The sequence below is a fragment of the Parasteatoda tepidariorum genome, chromosome 1 (assembly GCF_982258835.1).
Source record: "Parasteatoda tepidariorum strain Cologne lab strain chromosome 1, Ptep-v5.0, whole genome shotgun sequence".
NCBI lineage: Eukaryota > Metazoa > Arthropoda > Arachnida > Araneae > Theridiidae > Parasteatoda > Parasteatoda tepidariorum.
In genome coordinates, this window is record NC_141755.1 from 107,168,236 (window position 1) to 107,192,034 (window position 23,799).

The window sequence follows — 23,799 nt, forward strand, 5'->3', positions numbered from 1 at the left end:
TCATCACAAAGTACGACTTATAAGAGCATGTCAACTTGAAGAACAGATAGTACAAGTAAGAGAAAGATATCATAAAGATACAGGATTGATATCAAACGGATATCATCCAGGTTTATGACGGAATTCGAACCCGCCACGTCCAAGTTGAGTCCGGGACCACTCAATCAGGGAGGCCCTCTCTCAAACCTGTAAATTTGTGAATTTCGTGTCGATATTTACTCGTTTCAATTGAAAGAGTGGATGAAAGTTAATAAACTTGTGCTTTAGCAGAAAAAGTTATGCTATGAAAATAAAAAAGCTACAGTTTATGTGCCTTATACTTGAAGCAAAACGATGATTTTAAACTATATATATGGATCATCTTAGGGCCCGGATTGCCTGGTTGGTAGGGCACGTTGCCCATGTCCGAGAATTCGTGGGTTCGATCCCAGGCTGGCTAAAGACTCCCCGAGTAGTAAATGGTGACCGATGCATGTTAAATCTGTTGAGTCGAAAAGTCCTCCATGTTCTCACAACAAATCAAGACCTCTGGGGATACTGATCCAGGAGTTTCCTTGTCTTCTGTATTGGTTCAAAATTACAAGGCTACGGAATTGAACATTAGTAATCGTAAAGCCAATATTGGGTCGGCTGTTCAAACGGATATAATATATATATCGTCATGCTGTGAAGAATTATCTGGGCCTTAGAACGAACAAATAGTTTAAATATTTTGAAAATTATTAAACTTACTTAAAAATCGCCAATTTGATAGACAATTGATGAAAATTATCAAAATCACTGCCTTATTCGCAGTTTTTTTTAAAAACTTTTATGACCCCAGATAATGCAGCATTGGAGGAAGTTTTTAAATATTAAAAAAGAAATTAAACCACAAACGCATTTCATTTTGGCAAAACTGAAGCTTTTCTCTGTATTGACGTTTTGCTAAAGCCTTAGGAAGTTTAAAATTTTGATATAGAACGTTCTAAACTTGTCCTGGCAGTTATTAGTGACTGTTACAAACTCACGGCAGTTATAAAAATAGCATATTATTTGATGAAAAAAGCATAATTTCATATGATGACGAAGCCTTTGAAAAATAACCTTCAAATCCCATTTTGCGAAAAAAGTGCATAAATTTATACTGCAAAATTACCAACTAAGTTACAAATCGAAACAAATATCAAAGTTTTTAACTGTAGGACTAAAGATGATCTTTATTTTGCCATGATGCAAATTGTAACAACTGGATTTTATTACTCGTTAAAACTTCGTTTAGAAAAAAAGAAATAAAAGGAGAACGATGCCATACAAAAAATAATTTATTTATTTTGTTTACAATATTTACAATGAAAGCAATAAAAAAAATGATGTTTGTTTGGCTCTTTCGTTAAAAATCTTGCTTCTGTTTACCTGCAAGTAGAAAAAGAAGGATGTTAAAGAAGTTGGTCTCAATCAGTAAGTTAGTTATTTTCAATAATCGGTTTAAAAATTCATAATATTGATGCTTAAATTTTTTGTTTCGATTATATAATAACAAAATCGAAGTTTCAAACTAATATTATCCACCATACAGAATTAAACAGAGCAATAACGTTTTCAATATTTATTATTAAATTTGCTTTTATTATTTTTGCTTAAAAATATGAAAACACAAAAAGTGTTTGTATATTTAAATAGCTACACTCCAAGCGGGGAAAAATTTCAATTATTGCGTCTGCAAATATTTTTTATTCTATCAAAATGTTAATATTTTAGTCATAAAATTGCAGAAACAATTTTGAGAGTTATTCGAAAGAAACCCGACAATTAAAAGCTGAATTAAAGAAAAAGGGAAGGTGGGAGAGATGTAAAAGTTAGAAATATGAGAAGTTATTTACCATTTTAAAATTCATTGCGTTGTACCACTCATCAAAGCATCATTTAACTAATAGGGGATCGAATGTTAAATCTTTACCACAGACTGCATTATTTTCGGTTGGAATTAAACGTGTCAGATATAACAGAAAATTCAATTTCCATTTAATTTGAAATCTGAAGCTTAATTTTAAAACTAAAAGTATAAAATTATTGTAAAATTTATATTTTACAAACATTTATTAAAACATAGTAAAACTATTATGCGTTAAAGTATTAAATCTTTACCACAGACTTTATTATTTTCGGTTGGAATCAAACGTGTCAGATATAACTTCAATTTCCATTTAAACCAAACTTTACAATTTAACTTTAAAGTTGGAAATATAAGAAGTTATTTACCATTTTAAAATTCATTGCGTTGTACCACTCATCAAAGCATCATTTAACTAATAGGGGATCGAATGTTAAATCTTTACCACAGACTGCATTATTTTCGGTTGGAATTAAACGTGTCAGATATAACAGAAAATTCAATTTCCATTTAATTTGAAATCTGAAGCTTAATTTTAAAACTAAAAGTATAAAATTATTGTAAAATTTATATTTTACAAACATTTATTAAAACATAGTAAAACTATTATGCGTTAAAGTATTAAATCTTTACCACAGACTTTATTATTTTCGGTTGGAATCAAACGTGTCAGATATAACTTCAATTTCCATTTAAACCAAACTTTACAATTTAACTTTAAAGTTGGAAATATAAGAAGTTATTTACCATTTTAAAATTCATTGCGTTGTACCACTCATCAAAGCATCATTTAACTAATAGGGGATCGAATGTTAAATCTTTACCACAGACTGCATTATTTTCGGTTGGAATTAAACGTGTCAGATATAACAGAAAATTCAATTTCCATTTAATTTGAAATCTGAAGCTTAATTTTAAAACTAAAAGTATAAAATTATTGTAAAATTTATATTTTACAAACATTTATTAAAACATAGTAAAACTATTATGCGTTAAAGTATTAAATCTTTACCACAGACTTTATTATTTTCGGTTGGAATCAAACGTGTCAGATATAACTTCAATTTCCATTTAAACCAAACTTTACAATTTAACTTTAAAGTTGGAAATATAAGAAGTTATTTACCATTTTAAAATTCATTGCGTTGTACCACTCATCAAAGCATCATTTAACTAATAGGAGATCGAATGTTAAATCTTTACCACAGACTGCATTATTTTCGGTTGGAATTAAACGTGTCAGATATAACAGAAAATTCAATTTCTATTTAAATTAAAATCTGAAAAGTTATTTTAAAACTAAACATATAAAATTATTACAAAATTTATATTACACTAACACTTAAAATTTAAATACCATTTAAATCAAATTTTGCAATTTAACTTTAAAATTAAAAATGTAAAAAGTTATTTAACATTTTAAATTCATAGCGTTCTAGCACTCATCAAAACATATAATAGAATGTTAAATATTAACCACAGACTGCATTATTTTCGGTTGGAATTAAACGTGTCAGATATAACAGAAAATTCAATTTCTATTTAAATGAAAATCTGAAGCGTTATTTTAAAACTAAACATATAAAATTATTACAAAATTTATATTACACTAACACTTAAAATTTAAATACCATTTAAATCAAATTTTGCAATTTAACTTTAAAATTAAAAATGTAAAAAGTTATTTAACATTTTAAATTCATAGCGTTCTAGCACTCATCAAAACATATAATAGAATGTTAAATATTAACCACAGACTGCATTATTTTCGGTTGGAATTAAACATATCAGATATTACAGAGAATTCAATTTACATTTAAATTGAAATTTGAAGCTTAATTTTAAAACTAAACAAATAAAATATAAAATTATCCTTTTTACTTATATTACACTAACACTTATAAAACTATTATGTGTTAAAATATTAAATCTTCACCACACACTGTATTATTTTCGGTTGGAATTCAACGTATCAGATATAATAAAAAATTTAATTATCATTTAAATTAAATTTTACAATTTAACTTTAAAATTAAAAATATAAAATGGTTATTTAACATTTTAAAATTCAAAGCGTGCTAGCACTCATCAAATCATAATATGGGAAAATAGAATGTTAAATCTTTACCATAGACTGCATGGTGTTTCCTTGGTTCCAAAAGGATCAGATGTAACAACGATAAAAGTTTGCGGAAATCGTTTTCCTTCCGAAGCTTCTATAGGGGTGGTTGTATCGTTGTCCTTATCTTCTAAACAATCTGGGTTAAGAAATTCTCGTACTTGAAAATACTATGTTAAAAATTCATTCAACATATTGCACTACTTTCACTAACAAACACACTATGTGATGAACTATGTGATGAATACTTATATGCTTGAAATCAATCAATAATTCTTTTAAATTAACAGAAGAATAAATACGAACAAATGTTACTGTTTAAAATTACACTCATTTTGAAATTTTGAAAATGTATGAAAATATTAATTTAAAGAAGTAAAAAACCGTTTTCTATTTGAGCAGTTAAAATAATATAATTACTTTTTTTAATTCTTCTTCTATTTATTATTTCTATTTACTTCTTCTAATTGCGTCACACATTTTGTATGCTTAGATAAATTTTTCAAGTTCAGTATGTTTTATTTAAATCCAAGTAATTGTTTATTTTGCTGTGATTTCCAAATTAAAAAAATGTTCTTTATTTTTGTAAAAAATATAAACTTTTAGAAACAATGATGAAGGCGAAGCTATCACGAGGGTTGGTCCTAGTTTTGCATTAAGGAAAAATTTAATGATTAAAATGCTTGTTTTATGATATTGTTCAAATAAATTGCACAAACTCAAATAAAAAACTATTTTATTAGTTTGAATAACATGGTGAGATAAATAATTGATAGTTCATAAATAGCTCCTAATTAATGTTGATAATTTCATTGCAATAATTTTGGATACCCAGAGCAAGTATAAATTGGTGAATGAATTAGAAATTACAAGAATCAATTCACTGTTTCAGAAAGGGAATTTTATATCAGGATAGTACGTAGATTGTTGAATGTCCGATCCCGTGTAAAATCAGCATTATTTGAGAGATTCTAGTGATTCCTAATTTTTTTTTTGGGGGGGGGGGTTTACGAGCACTAAATGACCAAACTTCATTGAGTTGCCAATTTCAAATTCTTATATAAAATGTATAATTCCGATTTCCAAAAAAATCTGTGAGATCTTTAAATTTTTTATTTATTTTTGAATGAGAAAAAATTTGTTCCGTCACATTAAAAAATTTGTCTAAAAGGTGTAGATAAGAATAAAAGATTTCCATTAGAATATTCTGGCGCATGTTTTGGATTTACGTTCGCAGAACAAATTCAATCCACATTCAGGATCACTATTTGTCATGCCGTGTTCGTTCGGCAGTCCTCCGGGTGAATCGCTTGGATTGCATGCTTCTCCTTCCACTGTAAAAGAATAAAAATTACTTAAGAACGCCCAAAAAATAATTTTCCCTAACCTATAGTTTGCCTACGGTAAAAATTTCTCCCGCCACAAAGTCTGAGGCAGTCTGCTGCTATGGAAACAAGAATAGCGCATTTCAGGGAGGGTAGCTTCTCTTCTCTCTAGGGCTAACATAATAGACAGAAGAAAAAGATTCCTTTTCTCTCGCTGATCCGACCATAGTCAGCCCCACGGGTCCAGACAAATGGTTAGGGGAGTTTTTACTTTAGACAAACTATATTTACGCCCATCCTTAAAAAGTGCTCTATATATGAAAAACAACCCGTATATTTGTAAAGTGTGTTCTAATGATTGGAAAAACATGTATTGCGTGTTAAACTTAAACTAATTGGCACATAGATTGTGGTAAATAATTGATAATTAATTAGATAAAATCAAATATGTTAGCTAAAAAGGGTTAATTATTTAACTAACGGAATCAGATACAAAGCGTTGTTTCTCTGAATGAACATACCTTTTCTTTGAATTCCGGACCTACTTCCTAAATCTTTTAAAATTAACGTACTGATAAGCACAGTCTAAACTTGAAAAAGATTTATGATAATCAGGCCCACAGTCAAATATGAGTTTGGAGCTTATGTTATTAATTTATTATGTTATACATAATTAGGTTATTTTTTGCAAAATTAGTCATAAAAATAGGATACTTGTGTTATCATTTATTTTCTCTTTGGTAAAAAGGAACTGTCCATTTAAACAGCACGAATGTCAAAAAATAAAGGGCACGAATTATTTTCAGATAGTTTTTATCGTGAAAACCGAATTCAATTAATATTTTAAGATAGTTTTCGTAGTGAAAACCGAGTTAATTTATTAATTTAAGTTAGTTTCATGAAGAGTAAAATTGTTTTTTTTTTAACCCTTTAATAGGCCATTTATTTCTAGTAAGGTTAGGGTAAACCAACCAGTGAAGGAACATTTCATATATATTGATTAAAAATAAGAATTTGAAAGTTTTTCTTTAGATTGATTGGTTACAATACCATACTGCCAAACAATGGGAAGTCATCTAGCAATGTTTTGGATTACCTGGTCAAATCGACTTCTCTGGAAAATTTTTTGAATTAGTTATTATCTCTGCAACACCTTGTTTCTTTGAGAAAATTATAAGGTGAGTGTTTGAATTTATATGTTTGAAGTGGAATTAATTGCATGTAATAGCTTTATTTTTCTCACTGGAAAAAGAGAATTCAAAATATAGTTATTGAAATTACGTTTTATTACTTTTTAAGCATCATAGCATAATAAAGTACTGAGATAAGGGGGTGTTTATTCAACGGATCACCAAACGATGAAAGTTCCAGTGAAGGAACAAGTGTTCCATTACTACAATGAAAATAAAAGATAAAATTTAATTTTCTTGTACCTTCAGTGATGTTCCGCATCAAAAGTATGTTAAAAATACGAAAAACAACTTCTGACCAGTAAGGGAACAGGCATGTTCCTTTACTGGGCATAGATTTCCCAGTGAATGAACAGTATGTGTTAATATGTTGACACTTTAATTTTCAATTCATGATTACAAAAAAAAAAAGTTAACGTTTCCCAAGTATTAATATGTTATAATTTCAAGAATAGGCTTGTTTTTAAATATTTGTATCCCTTATAAAATCATAAAGAGCATTAAAAAATAACCAAAATTAAGTGTTCCTTTACTGGGTGTTCATTCACTGGTAAGAGCTGTCCCTTCACTTGGTCTTCTTCATGGTTAGTGTTCCTTCACTGGTTAGTTTACCCTACATTAAAATACTTTTTGAATTTAGACAAAAAAGTTCATTTATATTAGTTGATAAAATTTAATTTGAATTTTTATAACATTTTTTATGGTAAGTGTGTTTACTACTATCCAACAGGTGTTATAAAAAAGTAAGAAACTTAATGAATTTCATTTCTTTTCATTTGTAAAACAAATTTTACAATTCCTCCAAACTGAGAAAGGATCATTGTGTTATAATTTATTTTAAATTTCCTAAAACAGGCATATTGTAACCAATTTTATTCAATATTACTTCATTAGAGCAGAAGTTGATAACAAATAGCATACCAAAGTTGAAGTGTTGGTAAATATACTTACCACGGCCTTAGAAAGGATTAATATAGGTCTGATTGCGCAGACCGAGGTTAATTACTATTTTAAGATAATTTTCATCTATAAAACCAAGGTACATGACTATTTCAAATTAGTTTCCATCTTCAAACACGAACCATTTTTTGAGAGCAGAATAATGAATTATTCTGGATCAAGCTGATTTTGGATAGTACTTGAAATATGAAGGCATGATGGTAAAAACAACTTACTAAGGACTCTAACACAGTTGTCACAGCATCCACAAAAGCCACCATTCCTCTTTAACTTGAATCCCATGGGGCACTCGGGTTGCCCACACACTATCCTCCGGCAGACCATTTCGTCACAGACAGCCGCATTAGCAACAGCAACGCAGACAGCGATTATTAGAAGAATTGCCAGTTTCATATTCCTCACCTTATGAGGAAAAAAACAGATGAACAGGGTGATTCTAAAATTGTGTTGCTAACACATGATTTCTAGCGAGCATTATTTTGTATACAGGAATTCGCTTAAGAATATACACTGTGTAAAACAGAATTTGCAGATTTGGTCGATTATCTCCAGAACTACTGGACCGAATTTAACACTAGAAGGACTGAAACTTAGTATATACCTATATTGCCCAAAAGCAGTCAAAATGGCTAGATTGTGAAAGAATAACTAATGTGTAAAGAAATTTGTTTAAAATTAATTTTTAATATTTTTTAACATTATTTACAGTTATATAACAGGTTATTAGTAAATATTAATAAAAAAAATTATGTGTCGTACCAAAAGTCACAAAATTCTAAGAAATTGTGTCATTATATTATACATCATTGTTTTTCTAAATTTGATCTGTACATACATTGATACAATACAAAACAAATAACCATTCAACAATTGTAATATATACACTCATGATCGTGCGCTCATTGGAGTCGGAATTTATGAAATTGCGATAGAACAATTCAGGTCACAGGAAATGATGAACTGCCTTATTTCAAGTATTAGGGGAGAGTCGGGTAACCCCACCCACTTAAAGAGTATTGCTTATATTTCTGTATAATATTGAGTAATAATCAATATTTTTGTATGTTTCTATTGTTTTAACATCTAATTAAATAATGCAAAAAGAATAAACCAAAAATAGAATAGTTTAACTTAAAAAAATAGAAATTTAAAAAAAAACATATTTTTCAGCTCTTTTCAAAATGTGTCAGGTAGCCCCGCCCAGTTACAAAAATTATGTTTTTTGACTGTTTTTTCAGGTATAAATGAAAGTGATCAATGTATTGACAATAGATAAACCTCATTTATCATTTTTATCACAAAATTATTTTATTTATTACATATTTATATACTTTTAGTGAATTCTATCATTTAATAACAATCTTTTAATAACAACAATATTTGTTGCTAAAAATGCATATAACATTCTAATTTGAAGCAATAAAATAATAATGTTTGCAACCGTACATTTATCGACGAAATAAAATTGGGCGGTGATACCCGATATTCATGTGAGCGGGGCTACCCGAAATCCAATTTTTTTGTAAATTTGTAATTACTCGAACAATTTTTCACCTATAAACTTCTTTCTTCGTGCAAATTAAACTTAAGACTACATACTTTAATGCTGTATGTATAGAAAAAATTATTATTTTAGTGTTAAAATGAAGTTTAATCGAAACATTCAACCAATTTTTCTTAATTTCACGACTACTGTATTCAACATATTTTCAAAACTATTGTTTACCATGTTAACAGCTGCATAAATACTTGAAACTTTGAAAATAATCTTTTTTTAATATAACAATTAATATCGGATGGCCTATTGATTTGAAAAAATATTCTATACATATGAAATTGACTGTGGGCGGGGGTACCCGCTGGGGCGGGGCTACCCGACTCTCCCCTAAATCACGCTGCAAGTCCTGTATATCTGTAAGAGGGGACCATACCCCCTACTAACTCATTTTCTTTTGTTGATTCTGCAACCGCTATTTCATACCTTCCGACTCCGAGTGTAACGCACGACCATGCATGTGTATTACAATTTTTCAGTTTGTTATTTTTTTTAATCGTATCAATGTATGAACATATCAAATTTCATTTCCAGTAGTTCTAGAGATAATCGACCAGATCTGCAAATTCTCTTAATTACTTACACCAGTGTAGTTAAAAACAATTATCCGGTTCTCATAATTACAGTCACAGTGATAAAACTTAATTTTCTTAAATAGTAAAAAAATTTTCTACCTCAAAGCGTGGTTCCTATATAGTTAAAAATCTAAAAATGAGTTTAAGCTGGGGCTAAACTGCGATGTAGAAAAAGGTAGTTTATAAATTGTAAACGAATTAGCGATTCAGCTATAATTAACGTGTTCTGACGGCAACGGGAAGAAAAAAGAAAATGTGATTAGTATAGCCTTCTTTATGCCTCTAGCCCTCACCGCTTCTATTCGCGTTGAACAATATTGTAATAATGGAATAATGATATTTTTAAAGTAAATATTCTAAAATTTTTTGATGCGATATTTTTTGTTTTTCACTGTTAAAAGAAGAAAAAATTGATGTTATCGTTTGAAAAATTTTAACCTGTGTCACTGTAACCCCAATCATATATAAACTTGGTAATTGGTCAGTTCCCTGATTTAAAGATTTCGGAGGTCACTTTATAAAGTTCTGACGATAACATTCGTAAACAGACAAAAAATTTTAACTGGTTTTAATATTAAGAGTGGAGAGAATATATTTTATCCTTCCCTTTTTCGTTATAAACAAACGATTTTGTATTAAATTAAAATATTTTGAAACAAACTTCTTATTTTTAATAAAAAAAGAATTTCTAGCGCTTTACCAACAGTTTTTAACTGTAACTATGAACTCCTATGACCGCCGTTTTATGATCTATGATCATATGAAAAACTATGAACTCGGTCGTTCGGAAAGTTGACAGCAATCAAACGACTTGTAACATTTCAAAAGTTGAATGAATTTGGAAAAAAGCTCCAAAAGCTGAACTGACCCTTTGGTGTTTAACAGTGTTTTAAAAAAGCGTCTTTTTTATGATACTTCTCTATACAAACAGAAAGTTTACAAATATTCCTTTCTAAATGCAAGATTTGTTCGTAATAAACGGGTTCTGTCTCTGCTCTCTCTCAAATCGAACTAACCAATCAATAAAAATTTTCTCGTTAAATCAAGTCTGGTAATAAACGAATTCAACGGTCATGTGCTGAAATATTCAAACTTAATCTTTAATTAATTTTTGTCTTTTTACTATTAAACTCGGGTATTTAGTTCGGAGTTTCTATTACTTCACCCTAGTGAACCGTGTCAGAGAAGTTGCAGAGAGAAAAAAAGAGTACTTGCTAAAATGACATCTACTTTAGGTTATTAATAAATATTAAAGTCTGCATAATTTGTTTTAAAAAAAACCCCGAAAATTTTTATTATTAGTTTGCAAAAACTAATGTGCTAATACAGTGTAAATAATCGTTGTTGTTATTCTTAACTTGTCTAGCCATTGTAAATTTTCCCAGCTGGTTCGCCTTTAAATGCACATTAGATTTAGGACTGCAGAACGATCGAAATTACGGCTGAGACCTATCGAAATAAAATTTCTTTTCACTTTTTTCCTTTTATTTGATAAAGAACATGGTCAAATTTTGAGACTTGCATCTTTGTGGAAAACTTAAACATAATTTTCAATATACGTAATTTTCCCGTAATTACCCGGATGAATATAAAAACATTGTTAAAATTTATTTTTCTCAATATAAAAAATAGTGTTTTAATTTCTCCTTCTACAAAAAGGTTACATAATCTGATTTTTTGATCAACAAAGATTATCCAGATATCTTTGGCTGTCATCAGTTAAAAATGAGTGAAAGTTACAACGGTATTTGTCTGCAAAATATTATGATACTATATGATATATATGAATATATATGATACCTATCTGCTTTGAGAAGCCGAAAAAATCTCCAAAATTTGACCCCCAGTCAATATTGCTAATGCCAATGATGCTCATTAAATCGTGGTAATGTACGGATAGTGTGGTAACAAGTAAATGCATGCTACGGTTCGAATTTAATATATTAATGTAGGTAAAGTGATTATAGCTTTTTCCTAAATAATGAAAAAAGTGCCTAATTTACTTTTTATTTAACAAATTTAATATATTAATGTAACGTATTTAATATATTAATGTAGGTAAAGTGGTTATAGTTTTTTCCTAAATAATGAAAAAAGTGCCTAATTTACTTTTTATTTAACAAATTTAATATATTAATGTAACGTATTTAATATATTAATGTAGGTAAAGTGGTTATAGTTTTTTCCTAAATAATGAAAAAAGTGCCTAATTTACTTTTTATTTAACAAGTTTCACCTGCAATATTTATTTAACATCCCTTTTTATTGTTATTTTTATTGGGGTTTTCATTATTATTCAAAATTGAAATAGCTATAAAATTAAAAGTGGTTATTTTTTAATTATAGCATAAAGTAATTGCGTAATTTTATGGTAACTCTGTGTTTCCTTATTATGCAACATTTTATTGGTAAAGATATTTAGATAAACATTTAAAAAAAATTTGAATTCTAAATAAGTTTTCTTTATTAGTAAATTTTATGTAAAAGTGAATATTTTTTTTTAAATTCCTAGTAAATTATACAATCAAAAACGACTTCTTAAATATATTTTTATCTTTGGTGCATGAAAGGAATTCTTGATGTGCTTCATTAGTTACGGAGATATAGAAAAACATGCAAGAAAAGAAAAAAATGAAATTGAACTTTAGGGACTAAACGTTTAATCCCTCTCCTGCCTAAACAATTGGAGTGATTTTCTTAAAGATAGTAACTTTACTAGTCCACATTTTAAAAGTCAAGAATCCAAATCCAACCAAAAAAAATTTATGTTTATTCAGAGTACACATTGTATATGATTTCGTCATTTAAAATATTGACTACATAAATTAATTAGCATATTTTAGGTCAAACTCTAGAACTATACATTTATATTAAAAGTGGACAACAATTCAATAACCAATAAATAATAAGAAATAAATACAATAAGGAAAATATACAATAGTAGGAAAATTGGGAATTAAAAAGTATCATTCTTCTCCTTTTCCGCTTCCCACAACTAAATGTCCCTGAACCAGATTTTTCGCAGTTCATGAGTTGAATCTTAATCACTTAACGTATTTCTTATCTAAAACATTCAATTAAAAACTTCCACATGTCCTGGCTTTGCTCCAGAAAAAGCACAGTAAAAAAAAAAGACCCTGCACAAATATGAAAAGCGGCCTTTCACAGAATGAGTTCACGCGACGACTAAGAAATAAATAATAGAAAAATAAACAATACTAAGAACTATAAATTGCATGAGAAAGGTGGTCGGGGATGTTTGCTGATCAATCGAATAATCGAATGCAGAGAACATTTAGTGGAGATATCGTTCCTTTTCCCCTTCCCCAATCGATTCTCAAGCAGTTTCCTTGGAGACAAAAAAGCCTCAACACACACAAATTTATTAAGATTCCTTTTTAAGTTCTAAGAGAGGTGGACATTCATTGAAAGAGGTGTCGTCCTAAGATATTTCAGCTGACGATGGGGAGTCGTCAGAAGAAACAATTCAACTCCACGCGCGATAAGATGCCGGATGTGGAGAATGTCAAGGTGGCTGTCCGGGTCCGGCCTTTTGTATCCTTTGAGATTTTATTTATATAGGTATTTTGTCTTTCATATGTTAATCGAAAAGTAACTAACTCTGATAATGAAATGAATTGAAAAAAAATATAGAAAATTAAAAAAGTTTTTATAGTTCTTTGCAATATCGTGATAAGCAACAAATAGATATAGGTGTCTTTAATATATATCTATGAAGTCCATAAATGTTTCTATTACTGTTTTATATTTAGATATTTTTTTACTATAGAATAGTATTTAACAAACTTAACATAAAGCAAAGGAATAATTCTCGTATTTTTTAATTAATGAATTGTTATAAGATTTTATTTATATATTTTTTATTATTTAATTGCTATTTTGCTCAAAAAACAGAGGAACTCTTAAATTTAGGTGTGTGGAGCACTAATTAAGTAAAACAGAAAAAAATGCAAAATCTTACAAAGGATTACACTTACTGAGAATATGGATACTTCATATTAGCCTGTGGTCCGGTGCGAGTAGTATATATGTTACCATGAATGATCGAAATCAAGAGAATGTCGACTTTCCCCGGTGAATGTCAACAATCACTTAATCGCTTTGGTGAATGTCCGAAATATTTGTAATATCCGATTTGATATTAATTTATTTGATATTTTAATATCTGCTGAGGATAGATTAGGAGAAACATGAGTGTTCGGAGTACCGGTTAAATGTATACCGGGTAGTGGAACTTGACCTTAAAAAATATTTATGTAAGGCATACCGGGCAGTGGCACTTAATTAGACCTAGTATGCGTTTCAGACATTGACCAAAGCGACTATATGATTGTCAACATTCTCTGGAGGAAGTCAACAATCACCCATTTCAGTTATTCACAGTAAAATATGTACCGGCGTCGCTAATTTAGTGACAATCGGTCTACCTTCTGTGTCATATTTCTTCCATTTTTCATTCTACGAAGAAGCCTGCAGTTATTGTATAGTAATTAATGACGGTTTTTTATCGATCAAAATAGCGAGACTATTTCCCATAACCTACTAAAACGTTCGATTAGCTCAGTTGAAATTGTCTTTTCTTTAACCTTTTAATTCAGAGCCAAAGGGAGCGCCAGAGGAATGCCAAAAACATAATCTCAATGTACGACAAGATGACGTTTTTGAACAATCCTGACGCACCTTCCGAAGAATCGAAGAAATTCACCTTTGATCACAGTTATTGGTCCCACGACGGATTTCGAGAACTTGAAAATGGGCTCATCGTAAAAGACCCTGCGCAACCCAATGGGGACAAATACTGCGACCAGGTTATAACCTCTTTCTTTTCTTTTTCTTTTTTTTTTTCATATACTAACATATCATTCCTCTTGTTCTTATCGTTTAAAAAATATCTCTAATGTTACTTTTTTTTTTTGAAAAGTACCTTATGATTTTTCACTTATTAAACCCATCAAGAAATATAACTAAAACTATGGAAAATTGTCTTATCCTGCAAATATCGTATTATTTCACTTGTTTTGATCTTTTTAAAAATCATCATAACCTTTTTTTAAAAATATCCTTGAAGTTATCTTTGCTTCGTTCTTTTTTTTCTTTTTTTGTCACGTAGCTTATGATTTCTCCCTTTTTAAACTCACCAAAAAATGTAAGAATATAGAAAACTGTCTTATCCTATAACTATCCTATAATTTCTTCTGCTGTTATGTACATCATTTTTCTTTTTTTAAACAAAATTCCTTGCATAAATTTTTCTTTTAGTTCATTTATTATTTTTTATTTTTATTTCTATAACCTTTTTAAAAAACCTTTTAGAATATTTTTTTTCTTTTTTGTGAAGTATCATATATTTTTTTTTATGTCCGTTATAATTTTTAAAACCCCTTCAGTAGTTTTTCTTAATGTAAACTAAGCTAATTATCTGTCTTGTTTGTACGTCCGTTATCCTTTAAAAACATTTACAATATTCTTTCTTTAAGTAAATTAAATTGTTACATTAATACGAGTACTTTATTTAACGTTTATTTCATGTTTAATTTAAATAATAAAGGCTGCACTTTGTTGAAATGCAACATAAATATCAGAAATTTTTTTATAACATTTGGAAAATAACATTGATTGATATGGGTGTATATTTCAGCTTTCATTCCAAATTTGCAGCCGCACTAACACTTTAAACGATTTAAAGGTTTCCAATCATTTCCAGTCCTGACCCAAAATCAACAGCTTTATGACTCAATGATCTTATTTTAAAGTTAACATTTAAAAATAACATATATTTTCCATTACGTAAAACGTTTTATTTGTTTTCGAAAAAATAGAAAAAAACCGACTTGGTTTGGATAACAAATGGCTAATTACTAAGTTTATTTATAAAATAGAACTATGTGAGTAACAAGAGTCATGAGTAAAAATTGGATCAATAAACTAAATCTATAGGGTGTTCTGTATAGACTGACCTTAATATGTATTTTGTAGAATCTTTATCAAAAATATAAACAAAATGCCTACTCATTGGAGATCGCAAATTAATATTTAAGTTAAGGAAAAGAAAAACGTTATCGAAAACTGACCAATTTTAGTAGAGGAAGGTGGATGTAATAAATATCAAAACAAGTTTTATTGGAAGTTGAAACTTGAAGATGTTTCGTTTTTCAACTCTTCTGTTTCCTCCAGCAAACATGTCTTGTTGTTTCATACTCTTGCCTGATTTGTAAAATTTCGAAACAGTTTATGTTTTTTAACTGGTTAAATATTACTTTGTATTTTTTTGATTTCAGTTTTAGTGCGGATTTCAAAAATACATATTAAGATTTTTTTATCGAACATCCTATACACAACCTTGCTTTACCACGTGTATAGTATGAAAAAAAGTGTTTCTTTATTTTCCAAAGAAAGTTGGCTACACCACTCGGAATGTCTTCCTATCCAAGTTTGTAACACGATTTATAGTTTAAAATTACAAGGAAAGTTTAAGGGGAGTTTTTTTTTCAAATTGCTTTACAACCATGCTTAACATTATAGATAGTCCAATACTTGACAAACACGGGACACAATTATGTAATTTTGTCAATTCCTTTACAAATCACTTTGTACAGGAAAAAAAGATAAAATTTCCTTTCCTGAATTTTATCCAACAGCAACATGGTTAGTCAAAATTCTCCTAAAATTCAAAGAGCATCAACAAAATGATATTGCAATTAAATACTATAATAATATTCCTTCACGATAATTAACTCAAAATATATTGTTTGTTCTTAACCCGATTTCATTAATGGAGAATTTCACCTTTCATCTCTTAAATAGACCACTGCAGAAAGTCTAAGTAAAAAAGTTTGCTGAGACAAAATCTACCGTCAAAATTTTAAACTATAAATAACTAACCAGGATAAAACCTGGCATGAGCAAATTATCACGTGAATCAAAATGGTGCGATGCTTTTATTTACAAATAAATATTTGATATTTCGGGATATTTGACTTTGCGACAAATCGTTTAATTTACTTTGCACCAGCATAAAATAAAGCATTTGCGTAAAGTCACGGTGCACATTTGACAAGTCAACGAGCAAAAATCCGAAGTTTTACGGACGGATTTTTTTTTTAACAGTGAAAGTTTGATCGTATTTAAACTATCTACTATATTTCTTGTAGATGACAGTGTTTAACGACCTAGGCAAAGGTATTCTGAACAATGCTTGGGAAGGATACAACTCAACACTGTTTGCGTATGGACAGACAAGCTCCGGAAAATCATGGTCCATTGTGGGATACGGCGTCAACAAAGGTAATACGACTAAACTTGATTATTTTTTTTAGAAATATTAGATTAAACTCTATGTTTCTGTCCGGGATGAGATGAAACATGACTTCCTTTATTTCACAGCAGCCAAACTTGAAGTCCCAGAATAATTATAACAGTTTACAAATAACAATTTAAGGTAAACTTAATTTGTTTAATTGTTCTCGGATCTAAAAACACTTCTCTGTCCAATTAATAGGTTTTGTATGAATGTTTTAGTTGTTTGCATGTAGTGGAGGACAAAATCATTCTAAATTAAATTATATTATTGAATTAATAAAATGCTAAATCATTAAAGTTTCTACCACTCTAGATATTCAAATGAAATGTTTGATTTTTCAGTATTTAAATAGATATCCCCTCATCACATCATTTTGAATAAAATACGAAACTATTTTGGCATTTAATAATTTTCCTCTAGTTAGAAAATTTTTGTTAAATTGTCTATTTTTTCAAAAGCTATCATCTTTGATATTTAAAATATTGTCCCGTTTCCTAGTCTAGACAATTTTTTTCAGTGCGATAGTTCATATGGTATGAAATCAAAGATTTATTGCAGGTGTAAAATACTGTAACTGAGGTTTTTATTTTGCTTGGCGGAAGAGGTTCGAATAGTTCTATTATTGGCTGTTTTTCAAAGGCTCAAGCACCTCATAATTTTTTTTTACAAATAATATGCTTTTTTTATTACTGCTGTGAGGTCGAAGCACCTATTTATGGTTATTTTATTTAATAACTGTCGTTGAACAGCCGACCTAATTTTTAGAGTTTAGGTCTCCTGGATCAAGTATTGAGAGAAATTTGCCTTTGTAGAGGACTTTTTGATGGAACTAATCCGCATTTGCGCTACAGGGAGTGGAAAACCATGAAAAGCTCCCACTGTTAACCTAACGCCAAGGGGACTCTAACTCGTTATCCGTCTACCACTGAGGATATTTTACGTCAGCACTGAGGTCGGTGTGAAGTGGGTGTGCAATTCGTATCGACCAGCCATCGCTGGGATTTCGAACCGGGTTCATCTCCTTTGAAAGCGAACGTTCTATCCCATGAGCCATTACGGCTCTATTTATGACTATTAAGCCAAGTTTAGCTTTTCTTTAGCCAGTGCCCTCTATGCTGGTTCTGAAAATGGGGAATTGAAATACCGTCAATATAAAGCCACAAGTGCTTTATAAAATGAAAAGGATTAGTGATTTAGTTCTTTGATATTTAAAATATTCACTCAAACACTGTATTTTCTGGGCTCATAAAGTTTTTTGAAAATTGAGAATTATTCATTGATTTTGATAATTTTCAACTATTTGCAAAAATATCGCCAAATAGTCAAATTTCAAGAAAGCGTAGCAATTTCTAAAAAATTTAATTTATTTGTCCGTTCTAAAGCTGAGATAATTCTTTACAGCACTATTATGAAGTTCAAAACTATAACTTTGCCATAAACTCTGTCCTTATTTTTTTTTTTTTTTTCTGGTGAAAGAACTTCAAAAAACATTGTTAAGATTCTCATCCAAATGCAATGTATCTCTTTTGTCCGTTCTTGAAATATCAGTTCGCGCAAAATGTATATTTTATTCACTCAATATTTTTCGGCATGATAATATATTTCTCTATTTACATGAAAATATGCTTTTATAAATTAAAAATGCAGTTTTTCTTTTAGTTTCATAATTAAAAATGAAACTTTTCTTTAGTTGGCGAGTGTTACTGAGCAGAGCCTGCTAGTTTTAATTCATTTTTGTCTTATGCAAATTTTAATACATTTAATATGTCACGGTAGATGAATGAGAATTAAATCAGTAAAACACAGATATTGGACAATTACTTTCATTTTAATTAATTTTTATCCTGTGTACCATGATTTATTGAATGCATAATTTAGCGCCGCAAGAACTACACTGGTTATCATAAATTAAGGAAAATTCACAAAAATCGCGATAACTCAAGAAATTACACATGGAATTTTATGAAACTTACCCACAATATACAACACATAGTAAGGTATTAAACAACATAAAAAGAAATTATCAGACATTAATAGTAGTATAGAAATTAGCACATGTATAAAATAAACAAATTGGAAGTATCGGTTTGCAATAGAAAAAGTACCTTTAATATGGAATATGATTGCCTCTAGAAGCAATACAGCACAAACAGCGATGTGTGATGCTTTCAATTATGCGGTCTATCAGTTCAATAGGAAGTGAGAGCCATTGCTCTTGTAAAGCAGTTGCAAGCGTGGCAAGGGTCTGAGGGGGCGGATTGATGGCAGATACACGCCTCCCTAGAGCATCCCAAACGTGCTCGATAGGATTCAAGTCCGGGGATCGAGCTGGCCACTCCATGCGAGTAATTGTTTCCTGTTGAAGATAATCATCAACAATGCGAGCTCTGTGTGGTCTTGCATTATCGTCCTGTAACAGGAAGCAATCACCAATTGCCCCGGCATATGGGCGCACATAAGCATCAAGGATGTTGTCTCGATAAACCTGAGCATTCACGGTTCCCCTTGGAAAGACATGGAGGTATGTGCGCCCTCCTAAGGATATGCCTCCCCAAACACAGACACTGCCTCTTCCGTATGCATCTCTTTCACGGATGTTTGATGGATGATAACGGGTCCCAGGTTCTCTCCATATCAAATAACGTCTACTGTCACTTTCTAGACTAAACCTGGACTCATCCGTAAAGAGAACAGGCCTCCATTGATCTGACGTCCAGTGGACATGTTGTCGGGCCCACTGCAAACGGTCTCTCCTATGGCGTGATGTGAGCGGCACGCAAATGGCTGGTCGTCTCGCATACAGACCACCTTCGTGGAGCCTTCTGCGCACAGTTGACGTTGACACCAACCTTCCGGTGGCTGCAGCAAGAGAGGATCTAAGATGTGTCGGAGTAGCGGTTCTATTCCTGCGTGCACTTAATGTCAAATATCGGTCATCGGCACTGGTCGTAACAGTTGGCCGTCCTTGACTGAACCTCCTAGATGCCGAATCTGTGGTTTGAAATTGCCTCCAAAGTCTATGAACCACAGATGGACTCACATTTAGCCATCTGGCCACTTCTGATTGACTCTGCCCTGCCTCTAGTCTCCCGATGGCTCTCCATCGTAGTTCTTCAGGCAAATGATGCCTAGAGGTCATTATTACGAATTGGCTATCTCAGATTTTCAATGTCGCAATCACAGTAAAATTTGTGTGCTTTCTCTCAAACTTGGACTTTTATGCTCCAGGCAGATGACGTAAGCCGAGTGCAGCGCCACTAATTTGCATATTGCAATTTTACTCAGCTACTCTTAGTGGACAACATATGCAAATTTTGCACGGTTTGGCTTACTTTTGAAAGAGTTATCGCTATTTTTGTGATTTTTCCTTAATTTATGATAACCAGTGTATGTTGCGTGGAACGAGTTGGAGTTCTCTATATAAGTTGATCAAATGTTGTTAACTAAGTCTGACGTCAAAAACAGAGGAAAGATGACTGGGGTATCTGGGATTACCTACTACAATTCTTTACAGAGCAATGCTATTCTTCTTTATTTACCCACAAATTAAGGCTAAACATTTTAAGAGAAGAATTGTAAAAATGGATCATATGATTCCAAAGTAGCAAGAAACCAAATATGAAGTTAAAAAATTTCTTTAAGAAAAATATCGCATGTGTTCCTGAATTAGAATTATAGCCGGCAATTCCTTTTTTATTGGGAATTTCAGAATGTTTTTTTTTTAATTTTTTTTTTTAAAATGAACTATTTTTTATTCTGTTCACTTCTGTCACTTCACTTTTATTCATTGATCGCTCTGACAAACAACAGTATCTAATAAACAACTATAATAAACAAGGATATTTCACTGTTTTGTGTGAAATAAAAGGACTACGATAACACGCAACATATTCGAAATATTAAATCAATATATCTGTGGTTATACTATATCTATGGCTATTCTGCAGTTTAAAAGAATCTTACAGAAACAAAATTTTTTTTCCCCTTTTTTTAAAATATTGTTAAGATGAAATGTTGCAGTGAGTTATTGTTTGTTCTTTGCACGCGATTTTCTTGCATCAATTTAAAAAAATCTCACAAGTTTCACACATCAATATTTACTTAGGTTGCTTGAATTTTTTTTTTTCAGCTGTTATTATGAAATACCGAAGTTATTGATGTTATTATTATATTGTTTCGAAAATGTTTTATGATACGAAACTTCAGATGATTCGACTTGTAATTCTCTAAATATCCTAAAAATGACTTTAAACTATAAAATATATGTAACTTTTCAAATAAATTAACTAAATATTCGAAATCATTGAAATATTCAATTTTAGGTATCGTGCCAATGTTTTGCGAAGACCTATTTAAAGGAATAGTCGACAGCAAGCATTCTGGGGAAAAAATTGAATTTGAAGTAAGATAATAAAATTTCATTCATAGAATGAAGCTTTTTTTAAATTTTAATAACACAAACATCAGATGAAAGGGGTCATGCATTCTCATTGGAAATATGAATCACATGGTATGATCTAGTTTTCTCATGAGAAGATACAGATTTTTTAGGTTGTCATCAGTATGAAATTAATAAAAGTTATTATGATACTGTTTAGCTAAAAATATTTCTTAAGTCCTACTTTAAATGTAATTACGTGTAATATTTATGTACTATCTTTTCTTAATATTTTCTCCTCTTATTGCGTTGTTTATTTTGATTATTATTTCAAAATAATGACTTTAAAATTAAAAGTGGATTTCATGCCAAAGCTATCATTTACTATATCATTACACAACAGTTTATGACAAAAATATTTAAACCGGTTTCTAAACTTTTTAACCATTTTACAATTATTTAACAGTAAATAAGTTTTCGCAATACAGTAGGGGATTTTGTATGTAAAATATTATATATTACGCTTAGCGTGAGCTTCCTATACCCTAATTCGTTTTTCGATTGTGAAATTGTAAGGAACTCCGTTTAGATTTTTAAATTTTAATTTTCGATAATTGTCAAAATTACAAAAGCAATAATTACAGATAATAACATTACAAGGGGAAAAATACACATTATTGGTAAATACCTTTAAGTTATTGATGAATAAATATTTTACAGGTAATTACCGTAACAAATTTCATTAATTTATTAATTTTATGCTGATGATCGTTAAAGAGATCTGTTTTTTTTTTACAATAAAAAAACATACAATTTTTTTTTCTTTTTTCTAATAAAGCACGAAGTGGTGAAACGGGAATTATATTTTTTATGTTATCTAGATATAAAAATATTTATGAAAGAACTACTATTGTTTATGCATGAAACTCCTTTCCAATATAGGTTCGATTCAGTATGCTGGAAATTTACAACGAAATTGTTCGAGATTTGTTAAATCCAGGCCTAAGTAAGAAAAAAGGATTAAAAGTCAGAGAACATCCAACAAAAGGATTTTTCGGTTAGGAGTTGTCTTTATTCACTAAATATAAAAGTTAAGTTAGTTTTTTTTTCCTTCATCATAACACTATTTATAGGACGATAAAAAATATACAGGAGTTGGACAGAAACTTTTTTATACTAACTCTATGTAAACAATCCTTCTTTTCGAAGTAAATGTTTTGAAAGATTTTACATAGCTAAAATGTTGGTACAATTTGAAAGAAAATGCTTGAACCTTTTTAGAAATGGCGTCCTTTTTATTCATATAAATTCGAATAGACTGAAATGTGAAAAAGGAAGTTAATAACCTCTGTCAAGTTTTAAATGTAATAAATAAAATATTTGTAGACTGATCGTAAGGACACGGTTCCCAGTAGAACACTGAAGTCAAGCGTCACTGGCTGCGGTCAATAAGCTGGTGGGTGACCACTTTGATCAACCTACATAGGGACCGAGGGAGCGGTCCCTATGCTAACTGTTAACTATGCCCTAGTTAAACTGGTCTTCAGCAAAGTGCTGACTTCACACTCAAGTCGTCGGGCTACCAAAGCAGAGAGCCATCCCTTCTGCAGAGGATTAAAATTGTGTAGGCGTGTCTTCGAATCATCCTCAGGGATGTTTCCCAGACCGTCGCCAATAGTCCATTGTGCAGCTATAGTACGACGCATAGAACGAACCTACCTACCTATTTCGTCCAAATCTCGTACTTGTTGAGTGCAATCGAAACAGCTCGGGATTCGTAAAAAAGAGATTATGATAAACTAACAAGAACAAACTTTTAATTATAACATGCAACAAGTATATAGATCTTTAAGATCATCCTAAAAATCAAATTTACTTAATGCTTGCGCATTCTAATCGAATTATATTCATATCAAGAATAAATAGTTATCTAAACATGTCGACTGCCAAAAGAGGTCCAAAACCTAAGAACTGGTGGGGAGTCCACTTACTTTCCAAAATGACCGTCAGCGCCATCTATCAAAAACCTTTTCTACATTTAATATCAGCAATTTTGAAATCATTTGAAAGGATTACAACCTTTATTTAAGACTGCTGTTTTAATTATAGTGGTATTTGGAAAAGAAAAAAAAGCTTTCAACGTTTCATTTTGGTCTGTGTAAATTGTACCAACAGTTTTGTCATGTTCCAAAGCATTTGTTGTTAAAAGAAAGATTGTTTACATAAAGTTAGAACAGAAATATTTCCATATTTTTATCGAACTCCCGAGCAAGTTGTTCTAAATTAGACTGCCGGTTTTAAAAAAATTAGTACAGAAAAGCAGTTGAAGCTAAAAAACGCTTGCAACAAATTAATGCGATAGTGTATAAGTATTACTTGCTAGAATTTCTGTTTTAGATAAAAAAAATTTCCACAGATGGCGTTGTAAGTAGTAAACATATAGGTTAAAGAGAAACAATTGAATATTTCATCAACATTAATGCTCAGAATCTTTCAATGCATG

General features: G+C 30.3%; 2 protein-coding genes across 8 annotated transcripts in view; one reads left to right on the top strand and one right to left on the bottom strand.

The window, feature by feature from the left end:
- The first annotated feature begins 1,104 nt into the window (after positions 1-1,104).
- Positions 1,105-23,799, top strand: part of LOC107445372 (kinesin-like protein KIF28) — a 72,021-nt gene continuing 49,326 nt past the window's right edge. The window contains exons 1-6 of one of the 6 annotated variants that reach the window (XM_087150279.1): positions 1,105-1,440; positions 13,001-13,152; positions 14,217-14,426; positions 16,770-16,902; positions 21,241-21,320; positions 22,239-22,353. In XM_087150279.1, coding sequence (XP_087006405.1) covers positions 13,060-13,152; positions 14,217-14,426; positions 16,770-16,902; positions 21,241-21,320; positions 22,239-22,353 — 631 coding nt within the window. In that variant the 5' untranslated portion in view covers positions 1,105-1,440; positions 13,001-13,059. Of the gene's footprint in view, positions 1,441-12,962; positions 13,153-14,216; positions 14,427-16,769; positions 16,903-21,240; positions 21,321-22,238; positions 22,354-23,799 lie in introns of those variants that run through there. The other 5 variants (XM_071179348.2, XM_071179351.2, XM_071179349.2 and 2 more) reach the window with 5 other exon arrangements.
- LOC107445373 (uncharacterized) overlaps positions 4,712-23,799 on the bottom strand; it is a 36,215-nt gene continuing 17,127 nt past the window's right edge. Inside the window, exons 2-3 of one of the 2 annotated variants that reach the window (XM_071179355.1) lie at positions 7,683-7,864; positions 4,712-5,326 (exon numbers count right to left, since the gene is read on the bottom strand). In XM_071179355.1, coding sequence (XP_071035456.1) covers positions 5,190-5,326; positions 7,683-7,860 — 315 coding nt within the window. In that variant the 5' untranslated portion in view covers positions 7,861-7,864 and the 3' untranslated portion in view covers positions 4,712-5,189. Of the gene's footprint in view, positions 5,327-7,682; positions 7,870-23,799 lie in introns of both variants that reach the window. The other variant, XM_071179354.1, reaches the window with a different exon arrangement.